Source organism: Thunnus maccoyii, chromosome 23 (assembly GCF_910596095.1).
Source record: "Thunnus maccoyii chromosome 23, fThuMac1.1, whole genome shotgun sequence".
Taxonomy (NCBI): domain Eukaryota; kingdom Metazoa; phylum Chordata; class Actinopteri; order Scombriformes; family Scombridae; genus Thunnus; species Thunnus maccoyii.
The window spans coordinates 1113590-1139627 of record NC_056555.1 but is presented as its reverse complement, the minus strand read 5'-3'; the positions used below and the strand labels follow the sequence as shown (position 1 = coordinate 1139627).

Genomic DNA, 26038 nt, shown 5'->3' with positions numbered 1-26038 from the left:
ATTGGATTGCCTTACATTGTACATGTGGACTGGCTCTGCTAACACCATAAGAAATAATGATGGAACAGATGATTATCAGCTCTCCATGCATGTCCAATCACTCTCCCTAATGGACTCTATGGTGAGCCATCACTCCTGTTTCCTCCACATCTTTCGCATCCATCTGTTAATCCAGAAACCTTTAGCTAAGCACGCATCATCATCCCAACACCATTATCTGCTGAAATCATGTCACCTTACAAGACAGCCACCACTATCTGACTGTCTGGAACACCACAGGACTGCCCAACAATTAAAACAACCCCAATCATGTGTGGAAGCACAGACAATCAAAAGTTATCAATTCTATGTTGGGTATCAATCAGATTTGATGAATACAGTCACCTTAGTCGAGACAAACATCAACGGAAGAGCAGCTGTGATAGCAGAGAGACAAAGGCAGGGATTATAATTTCACATCAGGCTGTGGCTATCGATTCCTTTAATAACAATCAAATATTTAACATTTATTCAAGCAATAAACTATCAGAAAGTTCTGTCCAGAAGCAAAACAAATGTCTGGAAGATGTAAAATACAATTTGCCAAACTAAATAATAGAGCTGGACCCTAATATTCAACTATTCAGACATTCATTCGTTGGGTAGCTATTCGGTTTTCAATTTTGGGATTTGGATTTTTTTGTTTTTTTGCTAAATGCAGGTTATCAATAAAGGCAAACTGCAAAACACATTTTGTCAGCACATCCTTGTACTATATTTATACTTTATAATTGCACTGTTAAAATGTGGAAATATATACCATCTCAACTTGATCACCTGACATCCTCTTACTCACACCTCAGTTCACCTTGGCTGTCAAAGGGAAGACAAAATGCTGAAGACCTCAGCTGTGTGGGAACACTTTCAATTGAACCATGACATGACAAAGGCAGTGTGCCAAATACGCAATTTGACACTGGCCTACCATGGTGGCACAACAAGCATGAAAAATCACCTGAATGCTATAAAGTAGTAGTCTAAAGAACCGAGGCCATACTAGCTAACAAACTTAGCTTAGCTAATGTCTGTTGTCCGGTCACCATGATGAAAGTGCTTTTACCCACCATTTAAACAGTAACGTTACACATGATAAAAACATGCACTCACTTTACTTGCAAAATAGTTGCAACTGATCTGAATAGTTGAAATAACACATAAGGAGTAATGTGGGAACATCTGAGGCTAAGGCAATTATTGGCATAAAAACATAGAGCAGACCAGTCTAATAATAATTTGTCCATAGGTGCAGAGATCTGCAAGACCAAATTTTAACTCTTATTTAAAACTTAACTGCCTTCAGTTTCACAACAGACATTTGGACCTCGTTGAGTATGGAGGCATACATAGCTGTCACCTGTCACTTTATAACTCAGGAGTGGGAACTCTGTGCCTTCGTATTAGAAACCAAAGTAATGGGGGTGAACCATATGGGAGTCAACATTGCACAACAACTTGGAGAAGTAGCGGACACCTTCACCATTCTAAATTACAAGGTGAGTGGCCGTTGTTCATGACAACACCAGCAATATGAAGCTGAGCACGGAGACACTGAAGAAAGAACCGGAGAAATGTGGCAATGTTCAAGGGGTCTACTGCTCAGGTCACATGCCACAGCTGTACATAAATACAGCTCTTAAACAGGACAGATGTCGCACGGTTTTGGCTGCCAGGAATCTCGCGGGACACTTAGAGGAATCTTTTTTAGAGGGACAAAAAAAGTGCAAAGGATAAAGCTGCCTTGACAGAGAAAGGAAAGCAGCAGAATGTTGTAGAGTACAAACTCATACAAGACGTCACTATTTGTTGGCGGTCTACATGTGAACTGCTTGACCAACTGGTGGAGCAACAATGGCCAGTGACAGCTGTTTTGTCATATTCCAGTATCACAAAGAAAGGAGATCGCACCCTGGACCTGAGAGCAGACCGTGCTGACTGTGGAAACAGTGCCGACGCTCTTCAACGTGAAGAAACACAACTGTCACTGGAGGAGAACGACAGCCCTGCCATCACAGAAATGAAGAAGACCCTCAGAGATTTCAATGCTGATGCAGTCTGAGTCCGACGATGAAGCGGAAGCACACAATGGAAACAGCGCAAAAAAAGAGATGGAGCAATATTTGAGAGACACAACTGAAGTCCAGCCTGGCCCACTTGCATAGTGGAAGCAAAACAGCGACCGCTACCCTAAGCTGGCATTTGCAGCCAAACACTGCCTTTGTGTTCTGGCCACTTCAACCCTGTCAGAGTGCATTTTCTTTAAAGGCTGGCTACGAAGTGAACAAGACCAGAAGTTCCCTTTTACCTGAAAATGTGGACAAACTCATCTTCCTCGCACACAACATGAAGAGAGTGTAGGTAGGCTAACAGCTAGGGCTGGGTACCAAACTTCAATACTTTTATGGCACCAACCGAATTGCTTCGATACTATCGAGTATGTAAAAATTCTTGTCGTTTGGTAGTAAATTTCAATGCCTAGCAGAAGCGGGGCTGACAGAACATCTGGCTGTAGCTTCTCAACATAAACAACAATGGCAGAGGCAGCAGCAGCGTCAACAGAGGCTACATCAGTAACAGGAGGTTGGACCAAAACACGTAACCTGCAGGTAAGACAAGACAAAGCTGTATTAAAATATCAAAGATCACAATATTGTCTATTGTTTGACATCAAAACAGCAGTGATTCAGCGGCTGCTAAACAGCTGCTAATGTAGCAAAGCAGTCTCTGTGTGAATATAACACTGAACATAAAAACATAGGAGTCCACAGCTAACATTACGTAAGGTTAGCTGAGCCTCACAAGATGCTGTTGTCAGCCGTCCACTTGCTACGTTTTGAGCTGTTAACTCAGCTAGAATTAACAGACAATATACTACACAAAACAACCATCACAAAGCAAAGTGATAAAACCATTTATGCTAATGTTAACTAGCTGTACAGAGACACTCAACACACTTTCTCTTTAAAACTAATCAATGTTAGTATACATATTACGCACACATATTACGCATTGCCACTACGCTACCAAGAGTTTCTCTGGCAACGACACAGAGGTTGACGTTTCGGAATAGCGCTTCACAGAAGCTCCCAAAGGCTATTGATTTCCAAATGAATGCATATTTGGCTTTAGTTTTGGCATTAATTTTTTTGGCCTAGCAGGGGTTCTTGTTATAATTATAGTAGAAACACTGATTGAGTAAACATTCAGTATGTTAAGTAAATGCTCAGTTGACGTTGAGTACAGTTAGACCTAGCAGTCTCTATTAGGTTGGGCAATTTCAAAGTTCTGAAAATAACAAGGGTGTTGTGAATACACCTTTGTTTTCACAGGTAATTTGTTAGTCTGTCCCTCCCGCCACAGGAAATAATGGATTAATCCTGGAAGGCTACTGATGTAGCACTTTTCTCCTTATGAAAGTAACATGGCAATTATTCGACCAATGAAACTTTGGTCATATGAGAGCATATTGACCAACTAATTGACCAGTCGACCAGGAGACTACAGCCCTAGTCACTTCCATTAAAATAGGACTCACTGCTTTTGAATTAAATCGCCCAAAAGGGCAAAGAGTGGTGTCTAACAGTCTCAATGACTCCAATGTCTGAATCTCCAATATCTGAGCTCTGAATCTCCTTGTCAAAAATGGAGATGATGGTTATATATAAATTATCACAGCTCTATTTTAAATCTTACGGACACATGGATCAGTATAACCAGTGAAGTCTGAGGTTACTCAAACTGATTGTTTTTTTCAACGTGACTTAGTTTTTGAGTTACAAGTTGTTCGGTTAGTAATTTTGGCTTAGGGGCCTTGAATATGAATGTGGTTGCTTGTCTCACCCCTGCCACAAGGGTGCACTGTCACCTGTTTTAAAGGTTTATTCCACCCAAATACTACCCTGTCTAACTACTTCTAGTTTATACGCTTAATTTCACCCAAATACTACCTTCTGTCTAATTTCTTATAGTTTTAAAGAACATACACTTCACACTCTTCACAAACACATACTGACACACACACACACACACACACACACACACACACACAGTGTCACTTCTTATTTTCAAAATAAAAGCCAATAGGAAAGTCTGGATGAGCCAGACTTTTCAAAATAAAAGCCCCCAATTGTCAATTTTTGTTGACAGGAAAACAGGAATGGACCTAGTTTTTTAAAATCAAAGCCTCATACAGTAACTTTATCATAAAAGGGAACAATATCTTAACAGGAAGTTCAGGATGAGGCTCCTTTTTCAAAATAAAAGCCTCCATATGGTAATAAGAGCTTACCAGGGGGGCCATGGACAAGGCTGGAATTCCAAAATAAGTAATTCATTTCAGATTTCTGCATGTTCAGCAATGCTTTGCAATTTTTTCTTCTTCTGTATGTTTTTTGGTCGACCACTACTTCTGCACACTTTAAGCTACAGAAACCATTCAATATTAAACTTGCTCTTTAAGGATACTTATGCTTGTATTCAACTGAAAATCTACCTTTTATATCTATCTTTTATTGTTTAGCAATTCAGTTCATCTGTGATATTAATACAAAGCATTTCTTCATTTCAGGCAATTTATTTCAATTTCCAGGTTTTTCAGTATTAAAAATTTAGCTTCCAGCTTTTCTAGCACTGTACTTGAAGTCTTAGCTTTTTTGGGGTAATGCAGCTCAGCTTTTCAGCAGTGCAGTGCAGTGCAATGCATTTCAGCTTTCAGCTTTTTCAAGCAAAATTCATTTCAGATGTCTGCATTTTCAGCAATGCTTTGCAATTTATTTCAGCTGTCAGCATTCACATGGATTTTCCACAGGAAATATATTTCTAGTTAAAAGTATTGTTGTTACAACAGAAATCTATTTGTTGTATTTTTTACCATTACATGGTACCAGCTCAACTCAATTCTACTCTACTCAACTCTACTCACTTTTGGTACTAGGTACAGATTTCATTTTCCATTACAGATAATACCCCCTCAGTGTAGGGAGGGGTTAGCAGTGATGACTGTCGCTGACTGGTCAAACACACATAGCGCAGCCGCTTCAACTTCCGCACCACTTCCGCACCCTAAAACAAAGTACTCATGTAAGGGGAGAACATTTCTCTTCTTTGATCATGTTAAAAGTAAAGGCTTTGTTGTCGGCTTCCCGACTTGTTTTTCAAACATGGTTGTAATTTTTTAGTTGAGGAGGACGAGGAATCAAGAGAGACAGGGTGAGGAGAGAGTGCAATGGTAGAGAGGTGTTTTTATGTCACCTCAGTTTGTTTGGAACCTTGACGGAAGTGATACCAAAAAAGTAGGTACCAGATACCCAGGTATCAGGTACTATCCACAACTTCTGCCTAATGGAAAACCAGTAAAAATGAGTTGAGCCAGTACCATGTAGTGGAAAGGGGGTTTTGTTTGACTCTTGTTAGGTTCAGGTTGTAAAATGTTATAGTCTCAGGCCAATAGTTAATGGACTTTGGGACCGGAGTTGGTCCTCGGGCACTGCACTGTGGCTGCCCACTGCTCCTGGTGTATAGGATGGGTGAAATGCAGAGGACAAATTTCATTTCAATATATGAGAGTACTGAGAAATGACAATAAAAAAATATAAATAAATATAAATCTTATAAATATAAATCTCAAATCTTAAATTTGTTGGTTGTTTGTTCTGTGCTTCTGTTTCACAGCGTTTTGTCAGGCATTGAGAGCCTTTTATCATCAACATTTACGTAGGTCTGCAATTTATCCATTATAAGAAAAATGATCACAAGCTGTTATTATGTCACAAAAAGTGGAGGAGAGAGGAGTTCAACCAAGCCCTGGAGATTACAAACATGCATGAAACATGCCAAACCTTTTGGAAAATGTGTTTTTATTGACAAATAACAACACGAACAACAATACTGTAGAATAACAGAATCCTTAAAAACGGATGCCTTTAATTAAACTGAAAGACACATGTTGCAGTGCTATGCAATCCATCTCAGCCTAGAATGGAGAAATGTGTGGCTGAGTCCTTCCCAAGTCATGTTCAGCACCCCGCCAGACCAAAACTTTGAATATTTGCTGTTTGTTACTACTGAAGATCTGGAGCCCAAAAAATGGTGTTGGGGACAGCCTTACTAAATAAGACATTAACAATAAAGTCCATAAATTGTGTTTCAATTCACATCATTAAAAAAGGAAGCTGGGCTAATAGTTGTTAACCAAATTAGACCCTTATCTCTGACTTAAGCCCCATTATTTGTTCTCTAGGGGAAGTCAAGTTATCTCAACACAGTATATTAACATGTACTGCTCAGTGATTTGAATCCTGTCTACAGTTCATATGTGTGTGATTTTTCTTCCCCTACCTGAGTAGTAATTACAGCTCAGTTAATGTTTCAAATCAGAACTCAACTGCGAGGGCAGTGCAGCACCCGGACAGTGTACACACACTAGAGTTATCTTGTAATTCATCTTCAAAAAAGGCAGGGGCTTCAAGCATTTTTTGATTTAATGACTAAATAATTACCTTTGCAAGACGAAAGTGAAGAACATTGTGAATAGTTTCCATGCCATCACTCAGAGACTAACGTTAGAGGAGCGGAGCAGTGAACTCCAACAGAAACAAATGAAACCGGCTGACCAACACGCACTGCAGTATTAAACAAACCAACTCTGAGCTGAAGAAATGAACTCGTCATCTATCTCACCTCAAACAATGATGGCTTTCCTCAGAGCTAACGCTGCAGCAGAGAGCCTTTTTATTGAAGTTTTTAAAAGTAAAAGGCTGCAGACCATGTATCTTATCTGCCAGTTATGTTTCATATTGTAATTCAGTGGAATAAGGTGAATGGTTTGGCACACAGTACTGGAGCAAGAGACTGAAAATAGTGCTTTACTGTGCTAATTAACAGTTACATCAGGATTAATTCTGATCAGAAATACTTGTGTTTTGATAGGGAACACTAACAGTTCCTCATTTACTCTGCTTTCCTGCGTGGTCCTGGATTGAGGAAACAGATTGTTTATTTATATATTTACCAGGGACAGTGTACATTAATCAACATTTGAGTTTCCACATCTATCTTCTACAGGAAGTAATCTCTGTCTCTATGGTTTTCTGTATGTCTGTATGTCCTTCGCCTATTTTTTGAACCGTTCATCCGATTGACTCCATATTCGGCAGGTGTATGTCTGGGGAACAAAGGGAGCGCAGTGTCGAATTTGGTGCAATTTGAACACACATTCAATATTAATAAACTTTGAATAAACCAGCAATCAGTGAGCTGCTCCACTCAGGGCCAACTGACTCCAGCATGTCAGGGAGAGACCAGAGACGAGGCGTGACACGAGTCAGACAGTGAAAACAGAGCTTTTAATCAAGAGTGAACACTCTTACCCTGTGTCTAGACAGAAAGTGTAGCATTAGCAGCACATTTAGCAGATCAGCAGCAGTGGCGAGTGACTACACAGGAGGCGTTGAGGTACACTATTGAGTGTAGGTCACCCACGTTTTGGAAGCGCTCAGAGCCCGATACACAATGACTGTAGTTACGTAAAATGGAGTGAATACTTCTACGGGCAGTTCAAAACCAGTTTGACCCATATGCTCCGAGACCATGGCAACTGTGAAGCGCCACTACAGACATACCCACTCAAATCTGAACTGATGGCACAGAAAATAAGAGAAAATCTAAAATCTAAAAGAGCCCAATATGATTGTGACTGCAGAGCTCCAGGTAGGACAGAATCACAGCCCAATGATCCCACCTAGCCCACTGCTGCACAAAGTCAGGGCCTATATGTTCAGAGAGAAAACATTAACCTCGGCATTGTGGTGATTCACAAGACGCAGAGCCTTCTTTCAGGAAATAGGGCAGAGCCTGAAATGTGTCTATTTACAGTGTGTCAGTTACCTCAGAAAACATTAACATAGCCTCCCCATCCAGGTTCTGTTGGCAGAGAATCAGCTGAAATCCCTCACTGATCACCAGAAACAAAAATGCAACACGAGGACAAACACCACACATACAAGGAAGTAGAAAAGCTCACACAGACATGGCCCATCATGAAGTTATGGCTTTCTCCCATTAATGGTTAACTAACATGCATTGTCTGTATGCTCATAAAGAAATATGACGGCCTAGTTCCATAGAGGAGGGCCTTACCAGACACAGAGGTGTGATTAGGTTGAGGGGAACAGGAGGAAAAACATACACAAACACAAGCTAGCCACTGGCAACACACGTAGCTTCAAACCTGTACAGTAAACAAGCAAACTGTAGTCTTCTGTTACCACATGACTAGTTACTTCCTTGTTTTAAGATGACCACCACATTAATAAAACTGTATGAGAACATCACAAACACTGATAAAAATGTGGTATTGTTTGAAATGTTTCAATACTAGTGGCGATAGAATACCAAACTCCAAAACAACAGTGCAATCATAACTCAGTGTCCACTTACTAGCTTTTTCTGGAGCAACATCCCAGTCTATTAGCTGATGGAGTTTGCTCCAAACTATAGATTTTGAAAGATTTTTTTTTCCTACATTTGACAGTGACAGTAGAGATACAGACAGGAAATGCAGTAGATGGGGGATGACTTGCAGCAAAGGTCTCCAGACCAATCAGAGCAGAGGATGACTGGTTTGTCTAAATCACCCGACCACTAGCATGCCCAACAATCATTTTTTGACAGTGAACTTCGAAATATGAATATAAAAAATATGAATATGTTACAAACCCTTCTTCAAATTCAACAAAAGTGAAAATTACTCAGATGTTCAGTTAACAAAATCAGCTGTACAAGAGCTTTGCCTCAATAAAAAAATGCCTAAAACTGGCCAAATTTTGACAATCAGAGCCAGCTTTCTGTACCTGTCAAGTCTTCTAATTTCATTGAGTACCAGAGATGCCAAGAAGTATTGAGGTTTGATACCCTACACTGTACACCATCAACTTTACAGTGTCTACACAGCCTGCTTAGCAAAAGCAGCATGTTAGCAGAGCAGCAGCTTCAGTCCTGCATTAGGATGTACTGTAGGAACTGGATACCAAACCCAAAGATGGTGCCCATTCACTTGATGAAAATATCTCATCTGGCACCAAGCCAAGCCAAAAAAGTTCTTCCAGGTTTATGGCCCACTTAATATGAGACCCCCCCCCCCCCCACACACACACACACACACACACACTTTCCCACTCGGTGCATAGACTTTACATTGGGATGTTGTCATGAACTTTAAAATTACTTTTCTAGGCTCTGGGAAAGTTTTAGAAATATAAAACCCTAATGGATTAAAAATTCATAACAGAAAGAGTCATAATTGTCCTTGTTTGAAGTTCAAGATGCCCTGTCAACAGTTTTACAGACATCTCTTTTATAATTGTGATCTATGGGGAAAATGCTTTTGGCAATGGGGGATTTTTTTGCTGGGCCACTGAGAAAAATTGGCAGCAAGGCTGATTGACTGGCGGTGCCATACCGAGGTGTCAATACATAGGATGTGTTCAGGCCCAGTATTGAGTGTGGGTCACCTGCTTTTTGGCAGTGCTCAGAGTCAAACACACAATCATTATACATGTGTAAAATGGAAGGAAATACTTGAAAAGTAAAAATATGCTGTTCCATCTGATGCACGAGACGGACAACAAAAAATGCAGCTAAAACACCTCCTGTACAGACACGTTAGGCTCAGTTTCATATATGAATTAGCTCTGGTTTTGGTTTCCACCAACTCCTGAGAAAAAGATCTTTCTCTTTAGCTGCTAAATGCTCCAGTATGTTCACCAGCCTGTCTCTTAACTGTGTCTGTCTGATGTTTGGTGCCAGGCAGGTAGTGTATCCTGGCTTTATCAGAGTGTTTTTGAAAACAGCTGCCTGCTGCTGCTGGGGAGGGGGGGGTGAACTCAGCAGCCACACATTTCTCCGTTCTCTATTTCTCTGTTTAGCATCTTTAGGTTAGGCTAACCTATTGTTGCTAACTTTAGAGCTAACCCCCTTCACTTTTCCAACAGTTGGGTAAATAACAGACGTGGCATTTCTTAGTCATGAGAAGTTGCAGCATTTATTAACTGTTACACTGTAGTCTGTACTGTACATTTACTGCCAGACTGGCAACTTACTGCTAACCTCTTCTGCTCCGCTCGTCACTTTTCTGCCGCTCGCCCTCTCCCACCCGCTACACACACATATTACGCAATGCTGTATTCCTTAACAGGGCAATGTTCCCAATAGTTTCCCAGGTAACAACACAGAGGTTGACTCACATATCGGAACCATAGACTGTAAAAAATACAGCGGAACAGCACTGCACAGAGGCTCCAAAACACTATTGATTTCCAAATTAATGGCTATTTAGCTTTAGTTTTGGCATTGAAAAATATTTTTTTGGCCCGGCAGAGGTTCACATTGTTATAAATACAGGAGAAACACTGATTCAGGAAATGTTCAGTAAACGCTCAGTAAACGTTGAGTACAGTTAGACCTAGCAGTCTCCATTAGGTTGGGTGAGATCAAAGTTGTGAAAACAAGAGGGGTGTTTTGAATACACCTTTGTTTTCACAGGTGATTTGTTAGTCTGTCCCTCCCGCCGCAGGAAATAATGGATCAATCCTGGAAGGCTGTTGATGTAGCACTTTTCTCCTTATGAAAATAACACAGCAATTATTCAACCAATGAGAATTTGATCGGACAAGAGCATATCAACCAACTAATCCACGAGGAGACTACGTCCCTAGACCTTTCACATTACACATTGTCATTTGATCCATTGTTTATAAAACATATAGGCTATTAGCACAGCTTTAAATACACATAGAAAATTTTGCCTCAATATCCACAGCTAATTTAAAACCAACATGGTACTTATCTAGAGACATCCTGATCTGGACCAGTGTTGGATGCACTGAACAAGCAATACCACCATGCATATTCCACAACCCCTTATAAACTGTCTTCTCCAATCTGCAAAACTCATCTTTCAAAGGGAGAAGGTAGTCTGACATCTCCTAACAACATACTGTTTTCACATGTGACAGAGAAGCTTTGCCTCAGGGCACAGATGCTCTCTGACAGATGGTTTTAAAGGTGGACACAGTTCTGTCAAAGTCAAAACAGTTCTCTACAGCCTGCTCCTGCTCCTCAGCACGCAGGTTTTAATCACCTCAGGGCAAAGTGTGGCATGTAAAACAACAGGGCCTGACTCTCTCACTGATACAGTTGTATGACAACACATGCTGAATGTCCCAGAGGTGACAATTACAAAATAAGGAGAGGAACCCAAATTTCTGAAATCAGCGCCATTAAAACTACAAAGTATGATGAAACATCGTGAACAAAGTAACCCAACAATTAACAAATTCCAATTTCAATCTTCCTGAAAGCCATTTATTATCAACAATCACTGATTGCGACCAGTCACAGTCTGCTTTCTTTTCTTAGTTAGGCTATATGCACAGAACAGGACAGGACTAACGATTCGCCGTATTGAGTAGCTCTGAGACTGAAAACCGACTGAATTTTTCAAACAAGTTGTGGGTAAGTTAAAAGTGCAAAGTGTGCAAGTAAAGCCGTGTTTAGTGACTGACTTAAGCCCTTGGCTAATATGTACTGTAACGCACATACTTAATTGCCACACAGTTATAAGACAGTGTGAAATTACAAGTACAACTGGTTTGAAGTTTAGAACCAGCAGCTTTGTTGTTAGTCATGTGCCGGGTGAAGTGACACTTCACCGGGGTGCCCCCGGTGCTGCTGACGGGCTAAGCTAGGCTAACCAGCTAAGTTAACCAGCTATGCTAACCGGCTTGGCTGCCAGCCCGGAATGCTGCTGTCTGTCTTGTATGACGTCGGCTACGGTAGATAGCCTTTTTCTGTGCTTTGCTCTGGCATGAAATACAACACTCACGGTGTAATAAAAAAAAAACCCGCCAAAGTTATCTAAGCACACCGGCACTTCTACTCACACAAGTGTGTTGTTTATAAGTTGTGTGCCTTGCAAAAGGCTGTCAGGAAGAGGAGTTTACGCGGCCTGCCCTTCGCCGGCAGAGCCGAACATAACTGTAACACCAACCCAACGTGAGTGAAGCTGCCTCGGCTCTCCTCCGAGAGCAGCGCCTCTGACAGATGGACAGCGGTTAGACAGCTGTATGAGGCTTTGGCTGAACTTTGTCACTTATGTCTACGTATGAAAATGATGGTTTAATGGGTAGCTATTTTATGGCGTTGGTTTATTGGGATGGTCAGGATACTCACCCTGCCTATGTGTTATTGGGGATCCCTCTCCAGGATGTCTGCCTGTTTAGGACAGTAACTCCGTTACAGAAAGCTGCCGTCTGTTGGACTCAGTAGCAGTTGTCTTGTAGAGACTGCCGGCCTTTTCAGTTAGTTTATATGCTGGCTAGTGGCTACCTACTTACACCACAAACCACCATCTTACATTGAAAGGAGGAGAGAACAGGGGCAACTGTACAACTCAGTGAGTCGGCGCAAATCGTCTTGATGTTGCATGCATGGAATGATGGGTATTGTAGTCTCTACCGGCGAAGCATCTGCACACCGGTGTTTTGTTTTGTTTTGCAAAGAATATTGTTTTGAATTGTGTAAACAAAATGGACCAGTGCTTACACAGTACAATACAATATAATATGAAGGGAGGAATAGTAGATGATGTATATAAAATAACGTCAATATTAACAATTTTAAATAATCCGATAAAGCATTCTTTACCTCCAGACATGTTTTACCTCCAGACATTTCACCTCCTATATAAAACACTATTCTTTAAATAATAATGTGTGTGTGGTATGATTTTTCCACAATTAAAGTTCAATTATCTTGTTAAATCCTTAAAATCACATCTACTCCTTCTCCCTCATTAAATAGCTAATCCAGAATCTATGAATATGTAAATATTTTTCATTTTAAAAGTTGAACTGTGGACATGAGATGTCTCCTACTTCACTGTAAAGTCCATTATCAGTGTTTGTGCACTGGAGGCTTTAAGTTTCCACATCACACTTGTGTAATTTGAATATTGGACCAGAATTGGGTTCCAAACTAGTTGTGATGTCACAAATCATGCTTGGAGGCCCACCCCTTCAAATCAGATTTTTAATAAGCACAGAGAAGCTTTCCAGTTTCAGCAGATGAATGTGAAAACAAACTCTGCACATACATCATGTTGTACAGTGAAGCTCAAACATCCAAGTGAAGTTACAATAAACAAAACAGGTTTTTGAGTGGAGAGGGACTTTACAACTGCAGACCTAATGGTTATTATAATGCTCCTTTATTAATTAATTCTGAACATTTATAACCACAGACTTGATGGCTTATTTAAAAGTCAGAAACCCATGTATTAATATATTACCAACATCTATATGGACCACCAGCCAAAGGGATTAACACAACTATAAAGTATTTATAAATGATTTATTAACATCTAGATATATTAGATATGGCTTACAAACCCTTTATAAAGAGTCCCTTATAAAAAGTGGTATCATATATCATAAGCATATATATTATTAATATGAAGCTGGCAGCAATGCAATTTATTATATTTACATATATGTATATTATACACAAGGATAAACTTCTCCATACAGATCATATTAGCAGCCGTCTGCAAGGAAGCTTGACAATCGAGTTTTATTTTTGATTTTGATATTTTGAAATGTTTGATTTTAGTGTTTACCCAATGAAACACTGTATTCATATAGCAAATTCAGATACAATCAGGATTTTCTATACATTTATATTTATATAATTAATTCATATAATCATATGAAATAATCCCTGATCCACAATTAGTACCCATCGCTTATCCAGAGAAAATGCATGAAATAATTTTTAATCATCTTGGTTAAATCACACAAAGAATACTGAATTACACAAACAACTTAGAAATTATTCAAATGCACAACACAATTAGGGAAGCAAAAGCAACACATCTTAGATAAAACAAGAGGATTAATGAAATAATTTAACACATTAAAACTGAAAAAAATATTTTGAAAGTGAATATGAATGTGTCTGTGCATATGTTTTCATGTTTGCGGTGACTGCAATGTGTTTCTGCGCAAAAACCTTGCAGATATAATGCAGTGTAAGAAGCAGAGCATAGATATGAAACAGTGTATTGAGGTTATTTGTTTATTTTAAAAATGAAAATTAGAGTAGATCATCAAGATAAAATGGTAAATTTGTCATGGATTGTAATTTTAATATATTTCATATTTTAAAACAACAACGACAACAACAACAACAAAAACCCAAGTACACCACACAGTTTCATTCTAATTCATACATTCCGATGTGTGGTGTAGGGCATTATTATGAACAGAAGATGGAGACATTTGCTTTAATTAAAATCAGGTTCTAAACAGAGGGCACCAACACAAGTTCATTAAGCAAGTCAGATAATATATTTCTCTACTAAGAAAAATGTACTTTGACACAGCTGAAATCTGAATATTTATATTGTTCAAAAACTGTAGTTTTATACTGGAGAACTTCAGCTGTTAGAGAATGATTCAGTTTACAGTGAGCAGATGTTTTGTAACAAGTTTTGATACAAAACTTGCTGTTTTATCATTCACAGAAGTTAAATTGTTCTAAAAGAATCATAAGTGACAATGCCGTATTTATAACTCCTCAAAATATAAGATGTGCAGAAATTGTAGATAATCAAGTAAGATCATGCAGAACCAGCTGTGTCATCTTCATTTGTGGAATATAACATTGCTTTAGCATGGATTACTTAAACTGTTAAACTTGATCAGTAATCAGAGCTGCTGTATCTGAAATTGCCAAAGCCACGTTCTTCAGAACTATAGACTTGTCTGCCATATGCAGCATGGATTTAAGACTTGCCCAGAAAACCTGCTGCTTCCGTTCATCCTTCGGCCACTCGAGGTATGTCTGTTGCCTCAGTAAACTTCGAAGTCTTAAGAACTTCTTGGGCAGACAGTCAGTTGGAATGGGCTCCAATAAGATGAAAACTAAAGAGTCCTGCTGGACGCTGATGGCTCTGTGCTGGGCAAAGAAGAGCTCATAGTTGCACCATTCGCTCTGAACAAAATGTTTGGAGAGGACAAACAGCGTCTTGTAGCTGGCCTCCACACAGTTGATAATGTTGTCTATGATCCAGTCACCAGGGACAAAGTCACGCTCGTGAACACAGAGTGAAAACCCAGCACCTTCCAAAGAGGGTACCAGCTGGCTGTCCACCCAGCTGGAGTCCTGATGACTGTAGGAGATGAATGCATGATAAGAAAACGATTCATTCTTCAACAGGTTGGACCGTTTCTTGTCTCTCCTCTTCATCCTAATCCACACCCATAACATCTTTGTATACCACACTCCGTCGTATTTATAGAAAAGCAGACCTATGGCTGCAGATATAACTATTATCACAGGCAAAGCAATTGCAGCTTGGAGCCACATCTCACATGACAGTTCACTGGTTTTGTAATCTGACATTGACACACCTGCAAACAACGGTGGGGTACTGCATGTATAATCCAAGGGCCAGTCAGGGAGCAAAGACTTATTGAAAGCAGTGAGGAACCAGTGCGAGTCACATGAGCAGACAAATGGATTGCGTCCAGCCTTGAGGGTCTGAAGCTTGGGAAGTCCTTCCAAAACCTCTCTGGATAGAGATGTGATAGCGTTCTGGTCTACATAGAGACTGAGTAGAGCCGGGGCGTTGAGATGCGCAGGGATAACCTGAATGCTGTTGGAGCTGAGTTGAAGGTGTGTCAGTCTGGGAAAATGAGACAGATCCTCTGTCATTATGGCTGTTATTCCTGTCTTTGACAAGTCAATCCTTTCAAAGTTTGAAGACAGGTATTTAAAAACACTGTTGCCAAGGTTGTTATTCCCCAGGCTGAGCTCAGTCAGCTGAGCAGGCCAAAAGCAGTCCCCATCCAAGGAGATGGAGTTGTAGCTGAGGTCAAGAGACTCCAACATCTTCATCTGATGTATTTTCTCTGAGATAAGAGATAGACTCCAGAAGCGGTTCTTGCTCAAAGACAGCCGCCTCAGTTTGGGAAAGACGGAAGAACATGTATACCACCAGAAGCCTGATTCTGTCAAAAGGTTATCTGACAGATCCAGGGTCTCCAATGATGGCAAGGCAGATATGAGTTTGCAAGGTAAAATGTTCAGTCCAGTCCCAGAGAACCTTATATAGGTGAGATTTGAGATGGCCTCAAAGCTCATGTTAATTGTGGGGTACCTGTATTGATAATGATTCACATGATCAAAAGTAATTGAGCGAAGTTTGATTGTGTGATTAATGGTGCGAAACTGAAACCCATCTGGTGTATCTTCATTATAAGTCATATTGACAAATGAGAGGTCATGAACGGAGGAGAGCCACAAATTCTTCAGAAACAACTCCATAAATGAGCTGTTTATCCAGGTGTTCTCTATGGTGAGATTCTGTATAAACGGCATTGCTCTCAGTTTCTTAAAAGGGTCATCCGTCACATTGCAGTCATCGGGAAATATGCTGATGAATCTCAGTGCTGGTGTTCCTGTCACATTCAAGTCCACAAGGATGCTCTCAAACATACTGAAAGACCCACAAAAAGATGTGAAAAGGGACATTTTCTGGAGAGACTTAAATTTTCCAAGAGCTCCAGAATCATACTTTTGCCAGTGAATTCCTGCTCCCAAAACCAGATTTTGCAAAGAGACATTCATCAGGGGATCAAAGTCATTATAGTTGACTGACAGAGCAGCTGTACTTCCTAATGAAAGGACGTCTAGATTTTGTAGGTTCTGAAATGACACTGGTAATCGATAGCTCTTGTAGAGATTGTTAGCCAAATCAAAGATTTTCAGTTTTTTCAATGAAATATCAGGGATGATAGTCAACTTATTGTAAGATATATTGAGAACTTTGAGTGCTGGTGTGTGATTAAACACACTGGGAGAAATTTCCTGCAGGCCACAGTGAGTTGCCTTCAGGAAACAGAGCCGAGACAGTCTTGAAAATGAAGCTACATTCAGTCTTTGGATGGAGTTGTGAGAAACATCCAAATATTCCGTGTCATTGGGAAGATTTAAAGGAACATCTGTTAGATTTTGATGGGAAAGGTCTTTCATTCTATGCCTTGACGAAACACACAGCTCAAATCCCTCATCATCTTCCTTTACAGCCATGCAGTGAGGTGTCAGTAGGGAGATAACAGCAATTGTCCCCATCAGCAAAGCTGCAATTGTGCTGAAACACCAAAATAAATTAAATAAATGAGTTAAAGTTAACTGCTTTGGTAGCTGTGCATGGTCATTTATTGCTATGATTTTAATTAACATTAATGGAAAGATGATCGTACTTTACCTTTCAGTGAACATAGCTTCAGAGGCATAAGTTTTCAAAAGTGAGTGTCTGGAGCTCAGGTCTTAGCTGTGTGCTCTGTGCTCTGATGTTTATCCTCTGTGTTCTGAAGATCAATACATCAACCACTAAACAACCTCTGTTCCTCTTTTTTCTCTCGTAAATTCCTCATTTCTGTGTTTCCTCATTCCTCATTTCGCTTTGGTTCCTCATAACCGTAAATCATCTGTTAAAACTGTGAAAGGAGATGTTTTAATTGAGGATAAGAGCTAATGTTAAACACAGGTATAATAAATTTAAAGGGGTGAATTTTGTGAGTAGTTGTAGTGAAGAAATGAAAATATGGCACTTTTTGTATTAGAAAAAATCTAGAGTAAATAATATAACAGATAACAGATGGTATAACCACTGTTGTTGTCTGTCCATGCCAGTATTTGTATGGATCTGAATAAAGTGAAGACAACAACTGAAAGATGTTTTCACACAGAGAAGCATAAGACAAAAAAGTCAAATACAATTGAAATGCATGACAATCCTGAATTGATTTATTCACACTTTTATTTGTCAGACAGAATAAAGAGAAAAACATTCATGAGAGTTCATCATTTATAAGGTCATACATCACATTTTGTAACACTTTATATTAAGCCCATAAATCATACCTACATGGCACATTCTGACACACGTATAATACACTGTAAGAGTCACAACAAGCTTTCTTAATGCATTACACTACCATATGGTATTATAAGTATATGATCATAATACTTTACAAGATTAAAATCCACAATAGCTCATAATTACTCAACCTAAAGGTCTTACAGTGTTCTCGAGTGTTCATCACGGTGCATAAAAGAAGAGATGAGGGGATGTTATAACTCCTATTAAAAAGACTAAAGCCAGAAGTGAAACTACAGAAATACCCAAGTACTAAGTACAAGACAATTGTATGGAATAAAATCAGTCATTAAACACAATGAAAGTTGTCAAAGACACACTGCATCAAAAAATTACAAACAGATTAAAAACAATGATTAAAACAGAATTAGACACTGTATAGCCCCATAATGTCCTGCAGGTAACCCAACTCAAATTATTATCCAAATCAAAGTCACATGAAATTGTTGATACGCAGGACATACAGGTAAACTGAGTGTGAGTTACTGTATTCATACGATATTGTATTTGTTTCAGTAATATGAGCTAACATAACATGTGATGGTCATTACTACTGTAAATTAAAGTCAATGTCTGGAGAATGCTGGAGGGCAGGGTGGTGATTAGAAATCCTGCAGGGTCTGATGGAATTTATCTGTAATGACAACAGAAAAAACCTTTTAGAACAATACAATCCAGTACTGATTGAACTTCTCTGCTTCATTTCATTTTCCTTGTTAGTGGTTTTAGAGGCTTCATTATAGGACTTACTATCTTTTCACCATAACCATTTCAGAAACTCTTTTTGTCCCTTTGAATATACTCTATGTCTATTTAATGTATATGATGTTGTAGGTATTACAACTTTTTTTATGTATTAAAAACCTATTTTTTTGTATTTGCATCATAGCAAATACAAATTGATGGCCTTACACTATATACATTTTTTTTAATTGCATCAAATACCATCATAATGTTCAATATTATTACGGTTATGGTTAAGTCATGATTTTGGCTTAGCCATATTCCATCAGATCAGGTTTGTGTAATATATTTTAACTTTTGCTACATAACATTCCAAATTTAGTTTAAAGAAAATCATAACTGACAAATATTTTAAAGATTAATTAAATAATTAAGACGATTAATTCCATTTACAACCACACCACAGTACATCTGATACATGTAAAGTGACTGATGGGCCACAGAGACATGTACCTGTTTGTCGTGACAGGCCCTTCAGCCGGCACTTCCCCAGGGTCAGATTACAGGTGTAAAGTCCTAAACATCCAGAGCAGTGTAGAGGAGAGCTGCAGTTCCTGGCTTGGATTCCATTACAGCCATGCTGATGAAAAAACACATTGATAATGTTTTATTGGCATATAATACTGTCTTAGAAATGGGAACAACAGCAACTTCATATGAAAGCTCATTATCTGGTGTTAATCATAAATGTTATTGATTGACATACAGCTAACTTAAATGTACAGCAATAACTGTCATTATAGCAGGAAGTAGGACAGTGGGTCAGTGAGCGCAGATTCATACTCTGCTGCCAAGCTTTGTTCAAACTTAAAAAACATCATTTGAAATTCCAGTTGGGATCCCAAAGTTTCCAAAGATACCAAGTATGTCACATTGAATTGTAGGGAAATGTGTATAAAGCGATGCACAACACATGGTGGAATGGTGCAGCAACATAAAGTGTTGGGTTTTAATATTTCACTGCAACAAGCTAATTCATTTACACAGTTACACAAATTCACACATGAAGTTGGCCAGTAAACCAGTAGTATCTGCCAGATCTGCCAGTTATTTTCTTTAATAATCTATTGATTTTTCAGTCAAGCCCAAGTTAACATATTCAAATTACTTGTTTTGTCTGAACAACACTCAAAAAGCCAAAGATGTTGAGTTTACTATCATGATGACAAACCCTGATATACCTGATTGCAAGTCTAGTTTTTGTAATGTGGATGAACAGACCCTTTATTGTCACTGCTCCCTCTGCTGCTTTACTCTGTATTAACAGTGTCTATTTGAAATGTATCAGTGATCATCAGCACTCACAGTGTCTGAGTTAAACTGGCCAAAATGCGCCACATGCCCTGTTTTGATGTTTTTTCTTCTGGGGAACCCTCTGAAACCTCCATGCAATGGGCCCATATCTCTTCCCTTTGTTGCTCCAGCATCAAAAGAATAGTCCTGTCTGTCCTCAGGCAGGGTGGACGTCTGTCTCCCAGTGTCTGGAGGCAGAGGAGAAGGGTGAGGGATGCTGGTCCAGCCGTTCTCTCTTCTCATAACCGACTCTGCAGATTGAAAATGCAGACAGGCTATGTGGATGATAAAAAAGTATTTCTCCATTGGATTTTCTACAAGTAACCTTCAACTGTCTTCAGGCAAAAGTCTCCAGCTTTGAGGTTGCATATATATCCTCCCAACCTTTGCCACACCCTGCCCCCGAAATGTCCTGCAGTGACGTGTTTAATCTCCTGATCTGCCACACCTTGACATACACATCACTGTTTTTTTTTTTCTCAGAACCATGCATGTTTAGTAGCAGAATATACAGTAATTATTCATCCAGAAATAATGACATTTATGCAATCAACATCTGTGCAGGCAATATTGTGTAAATTCCATCATTCTCTGAATTTTAAACAGTTCTTTTCTCTTTAAAATATTTTTTATGTTATTTATTTTTTACTAGACTTTTGTGGTACTTGTGTTTTTGCTTAACTTTGTAAATGTACTTGTAATTTCTCTTTTTCTCTTACTCGTTTGATAGCTATGCATCACAACACAAATATAGAAACATTATTGATATTTTGTTGTCTCTCTGCCTCCAAGCAAAGTACCACATCCAAGCTGAAGGCTCAGAGGATGGAAGACCTGCTGCAGATATTAAAATGAAGTGGAAGTGTAACCGCATTAGTGTGCTGTCAATCTGAGCCTGTGTTGATGGAGACCTGCAGTCTTTTGCATCTGGTCCAGTATGACTTGATGACTAGATGTTGGTTAGGAATGCTTCAGCCAACTTAAATTTTTATTTGTATATGTAAAACCAGTATAACTGTAAGCATGAACATTCTCCCTTTTACATGATTTTGACTGAAGTAGCATCATGAGTACAGACAATCACTACAAGGAGGAATACAACAACCATACAGGCTCTAGTCTTGTCTTACAAAATGTGTTCTTACATTGACCTACAGTACATTGTTTCCCCTGTTGGTTGCACACCCTTCTGCAGAACTATTACTACCACTCCATATGCATCATTTTGGATGACGCTATTTGGTAAATTAGTTGAGTTTTGAGATTTATTAGAGGAAAGATGTAGCACAGAGCATTTTTTTTTAAATTGAGTTTTTTGCTACAGCAATGATCTGGCCCCATTCTGGGATGAAATCACTCTGTGATGTGTAGCTGTGTGAAATTGTATTTACAGTAGGAGGATTTACAGAAGAAAGCAATGAAGAAGAAGAAACAAAAGACATAAACTTCCTCCCTCAAGGATCCATGTAATCCACTTATGGTCTTGCAACTCACTAAGTGACTAAAGTGAAAAAATCTATGAAATATCTGTTCCCCAAATTCAGAATCACTTTGGCACTGTATTGATTTTCTAGCTCAGTACTTTAAGCATGTGTGCTGTGGTTGGGTAAATCCCTGCAGGATATGAAACAAACAAGGAGGAGGGAGAGCGAGATCCTCGCTGCTTTTTGCTTAACCTTACATGTTACAAAATCCGGTAAAAACGTGGTGTGAGATGTGAATCATATGCTATGGCCTTCACAGTCACCAGATCTCAACCCAGTTGAGCAGCTATGGGAGATTTTGGACTGACGTGTTAGACAGTGCTCTCCACCACCATCATCAACACCAAATGAGGGAATATCTTTTTAAAGAATGTCATTCCTCAGCCTTGGCATTGATTCTATAAGTCTCTGGAACTCTTCTGGAGGGATGAACACCATTCCTCAAAAAGAATCATATGAATACCCATATAATCCCTTTTTTTGATATCTTGAGGTGAGAGGTCAAGGGACCCCTTTGAAAATGGCCATGCCCGTTTTTTCCTCACCAAAATTTAGCCTAACTTTGGGACGTTATTTAGCCCACATCCCAACAAGATAGCATGACATGGTATATCCATGGTACCAATGGATGCCTTTGGTTGTCTTGTTTCATATCTTCACTGTAACTTTAAAACTGCGCCCGCAACAGCTTTTGACAGACAATAACGTCAACCAAGGAGGCCAGTGTCCTCAGGGAGTGGAATAAGTTAAAACAGCAGTCAGGTGTCCATATGAACAATGAAAGAGGTTTTCCTCGCTGTAATCATTCCTCCTGTTCATACTGGATATTGAAAGATCCTTCAAATGTACTTTCAGTGTAAGTGATGGAGGCCAAAATCCACACAGTCATTTAGAGCAAAAATGTATTTAAAAATTGATGTGAAGCTTATATGAGGCTTCAGCAGTCTGAGTTAGTCATATCAAGTGGATATCTGACACATTTACAGTCTTTTTAGCGTCAAACTTCCTCTTTGTGTTTCTTCAGACAGTGTTTCCCTGTTGAGCTGTGGTGGAAGTATAGTAACAAAAAGAAGAACTTTGCCACTAAAAAGACTGTAATGTTGAAAGATATCTACTTGATTTGACTCATTTGGACGCTGAAGCTTCATATTAGCTTCAGATAAACTTTAAAATACATTTTTGCATAGAGGGAGGACTGTATGTCACTTACATTGTCCTCCATCACCTACACTGTAAGTGCATTATGAAGGGATTCTAATAGTGAGTATGAACATGAGGGATGATTACAGAAAGAAAAACATGTTTCAGTGTTCATTTGGGATCCTGACTGTTGTTTTAAGACACACTTGAAAAAGTGCAATCCCGCCCTTTAAGATCCTCAGACCAACAGCAATATCCAATGGGCAGACTGCATGAGCACATTCTTGCTCCTCGGAGGATGAACCCTTTTCATTTTGGACACTCCATTAACTTTCCTTTATTATTTTCTCTAGTATGTATGTATGCAGTCATGACAACAATGTAAACAGAAAGACCAACCACAGGTGTCAGATAAATGAAGTACAAGTACACCAAAACTGTATTTAAGTACAATACCTGAGAAAATGCACTTGGTTACATTACAACACCTCTGTTGGCAACATTATAAAGAAACATAGAGTAATATGTCATATAATTTATATATGGGTGACCCACAGCTGTGTATTTTTCTCCCCTGATGATCTCAATCTTATAAACAAGCTGGTAAAATATATTAATGATATTAATTACTGGGTGTCCAGAAACAATAGAAAGACAACACTGAGATACTTGTAGTGGGCAGTATCTTAGTAGAGACATAACATGCATTCACACACAGGATCATTGTCTCTGGAATACAGTGAGCAAGAGAAGAAGTGAAGTCACACTTGTCATACCTGGTAAGTCTCAATAAGCTTGCTTCTTAGAGACCTTTGATCAGTGTGGTAGTATCCTTAGTAATTAAGCCACTTTGTATGTTCAGAAATATTAGCACAATTATATCCCCTATTGTCTCTCACTTAGTAACCTTGGGAAATCTTTTTCTTCTTCTTTATTTATCCTCTGTAAATAAGCCACTCCTGAGCTCACTCATATTTGTACGGAGGCAACACTCAAACAGATTAGCCAAATTGACAGAGTGGTGTTGTAGCTTCACTGTTTGATCACACACACTCATATCCTCCACATGGCCCAAAGAGATACAAAGTGTTTACCACTGGATCTTTGTGCATTGACATAACTGACGTGTTGTTCCCATGGAGACCAACCCAGAGCACACAGGATGTCTGCTCAGGTGATGAGAGTCTGAACAATATGGGGTACAGTGTTGTGGTATCATGCACCAAAACACACACTTTGCTAAAATGAATGGTCTTACACTTTCAAACAGCACCATTGAAATCATGGAGGTGGCAGAGACAAAGGCAGCGATGAACACCTGCTATCTGCTGTGTTTGCTTTGCTTTAAGTTATTAGTCTTGTGCTGTACAGCCTGATGGATGTTTACAGTATATTGACTCCTGGGATCTAAGCAACATGCTGTCACAGTGGGAGTTATGTGGCTTAGAAATTCCTGTGTGCAAATTTCCACTGCAAATGGTAGCACAGACTCACACTCAGTTCCCATGAATTAATAGGACCAAAAACTAACAAAATCTAATCAACAACACCATGAAACATCCTGAAGGTCCCGATGTCCAGTGTTTGTTTTAGAGAGGTATTGATTCAAATTTATGGTCATTTTGGAAATTCAACTGTAAAATGTGTATTTTGTAAAACTTCTAAATGGAAGAAACAAGTCTTTATGCAATCATGGGCAAGGGTTGGGATTTCCAGTGTCACTTCCTTAAAATAAGATTAAGACGCAAACACAGCGAGCCATCTCCTCTATTAACACACACATCCTCATGACATGAATGAAGAGCTGTCCCTTTATAATTTACTCTGATACACTTGGAGGCAACTTCTCCCTCCCAAGCAACACGTCCATGTGGTTAAATGGAGTAACTATGTGGGATCAATTGATTTGAAATGGACCAACACTCAGTAATATTTTTCAACTTTATCCCTTAAATTCTTGATATGGCCCTTAAATGTACCTTTAAGGTTTTTTTTAATTTGAAAAAAAGAAAGTATGACAGTATACAGTATATTGCTTGCTCCCGCACTTCATTGCAGCTATAGTATGTGTTTACACTGAGTGAAATATTCAAATCAAAGGTGCTGCAACATTACATCAAATGGAAATGTTCGTCTTGTACATCATTTTGGACACATTCCCACACTTTGGAAACTTTTGACTACTCCACTAGAGTTTCAAATAAACTGCTGTGGGTTTGAACAATTTGCCTGCAACAGAAGTTTGTACAAGCGATGGTTTCAAATAGCAGTGAGGATACTCACATTGAAACATTTGGCACAGGTTTGTAAAGTTTTTCTGCACCAAATGGTTTATATTTACAGCAATGGTGATGAAAATATAAATATAATTTTTTTTCTTACCTTTGGGGGTCAGTTAAGGTCAGTTCTCAAGAATATAGCGGCACAAATCACACACAAATCACACACTTGCTCACTTTTTATCAGTATTATCAGTCCATTGTGTGGTGTTTTATTGTCATTGTTGTTGTTGTTGTTGTTGTCATCTTGATTGATTCCGGGAAGTTTTACTAAGGCCTTGCTTAATGGCACCTCAGTGGTGGTAATGAGGGAGGGGCAAGGGCTGCATTTTCAGCTTTTAGGCCACCACTGCCACACTTACAAACTCAGGGTGTGGGATTTAAATGACATTGGCCAAAGGAAGTTAGTAGTTTTTTCATGTGTTTATTGATTCAATATAAACTCTTCTTAAGATGATTAAACCCTCCAGCTACAGCCCTGGATCCGGGGAGTGGACAGCAACATGGTCAGTGTAGTTTATTCCTCTCAGTAGTGCAAACACTGAACTGTGTTCCCAGATATGCACAATAAAACTGCATTTAGTTGATTCTCAATAAAACTACAATGTGTATGTTCATGGTAATGAAGGAACATGTCACCCAGTGCAATAGTGTGGCTCTTTATATGTTTTTAATAGTTTTTGGAACAACAGAGCTCTATAACATCTATAACACACATATAACACAGGCAATACTTGTACATAAATTCATTGTTGGTAATGGTGTCTCTCACACACAGACACACACACACACACACACACACACACACACACACACACACACACACACACTCTATGAGGGGTCAGAAATAGATTTTTACAGATTACTTAAAAATGCAAAAATGAAACTTACAAATAAAACCATTGGGGTGAAATTTCGAGAATACAAAGGGATGTTGCACTTCTTTTAGTGTATTGCATATAGACTACAGTAGCTATATTGCAGCGGGAGCCATATGTCACACAATGCTACGCAATTTAGAAGTAACTGGTGATTTCAAGGAAAAATAACGTGGATTTAAT

General features: G+C 39.1%; 2 protein-coding genes across 3 annotated transcripts in view; both read right to left on the bottom strand.

The window, feature by feature from the left end:
* The window catches only part of cnot4b (CCR4-NOT transcription complex, subunit 4b), a 40567-nt gene extending 28083 nt beyond the window's left edge, over positions 1-12484 (bottom strand). For both annotated transcript variants that reach the window (XR_006093858.1, XM_042403096.1), the window contains exon 1: positions 12265-12484. The gene's annotated coding sequence lies outside the window, so the exon portion shown is untranslated. The remainder of the gene's footprint in view (positions 1-12264) is intronic.
* A 2297-nt stretch (positions 12485-14781) lies between these two features.
* LOC121891045 (toll-like receptor 1) lies at positions 14782-17439 on the bottom strand. The gene is made up of 2 exons (XM_042403773.1): positions 17363-17439; positions 14782-17245 (listed from the first exon to the last, which is right to left on the bottom strand). Exons 1-2 carry the CDS (start codon positions 17374-17376, stop codon positions 14782-14784), a joined length of 2478 nt encoding a protein of 825 aa, XP_042259707.1. The 5' UTR covers positions 17377-17439.
* Between the last annotated feature and the right edge of the window lie 8599 nt (positions 17440-26038).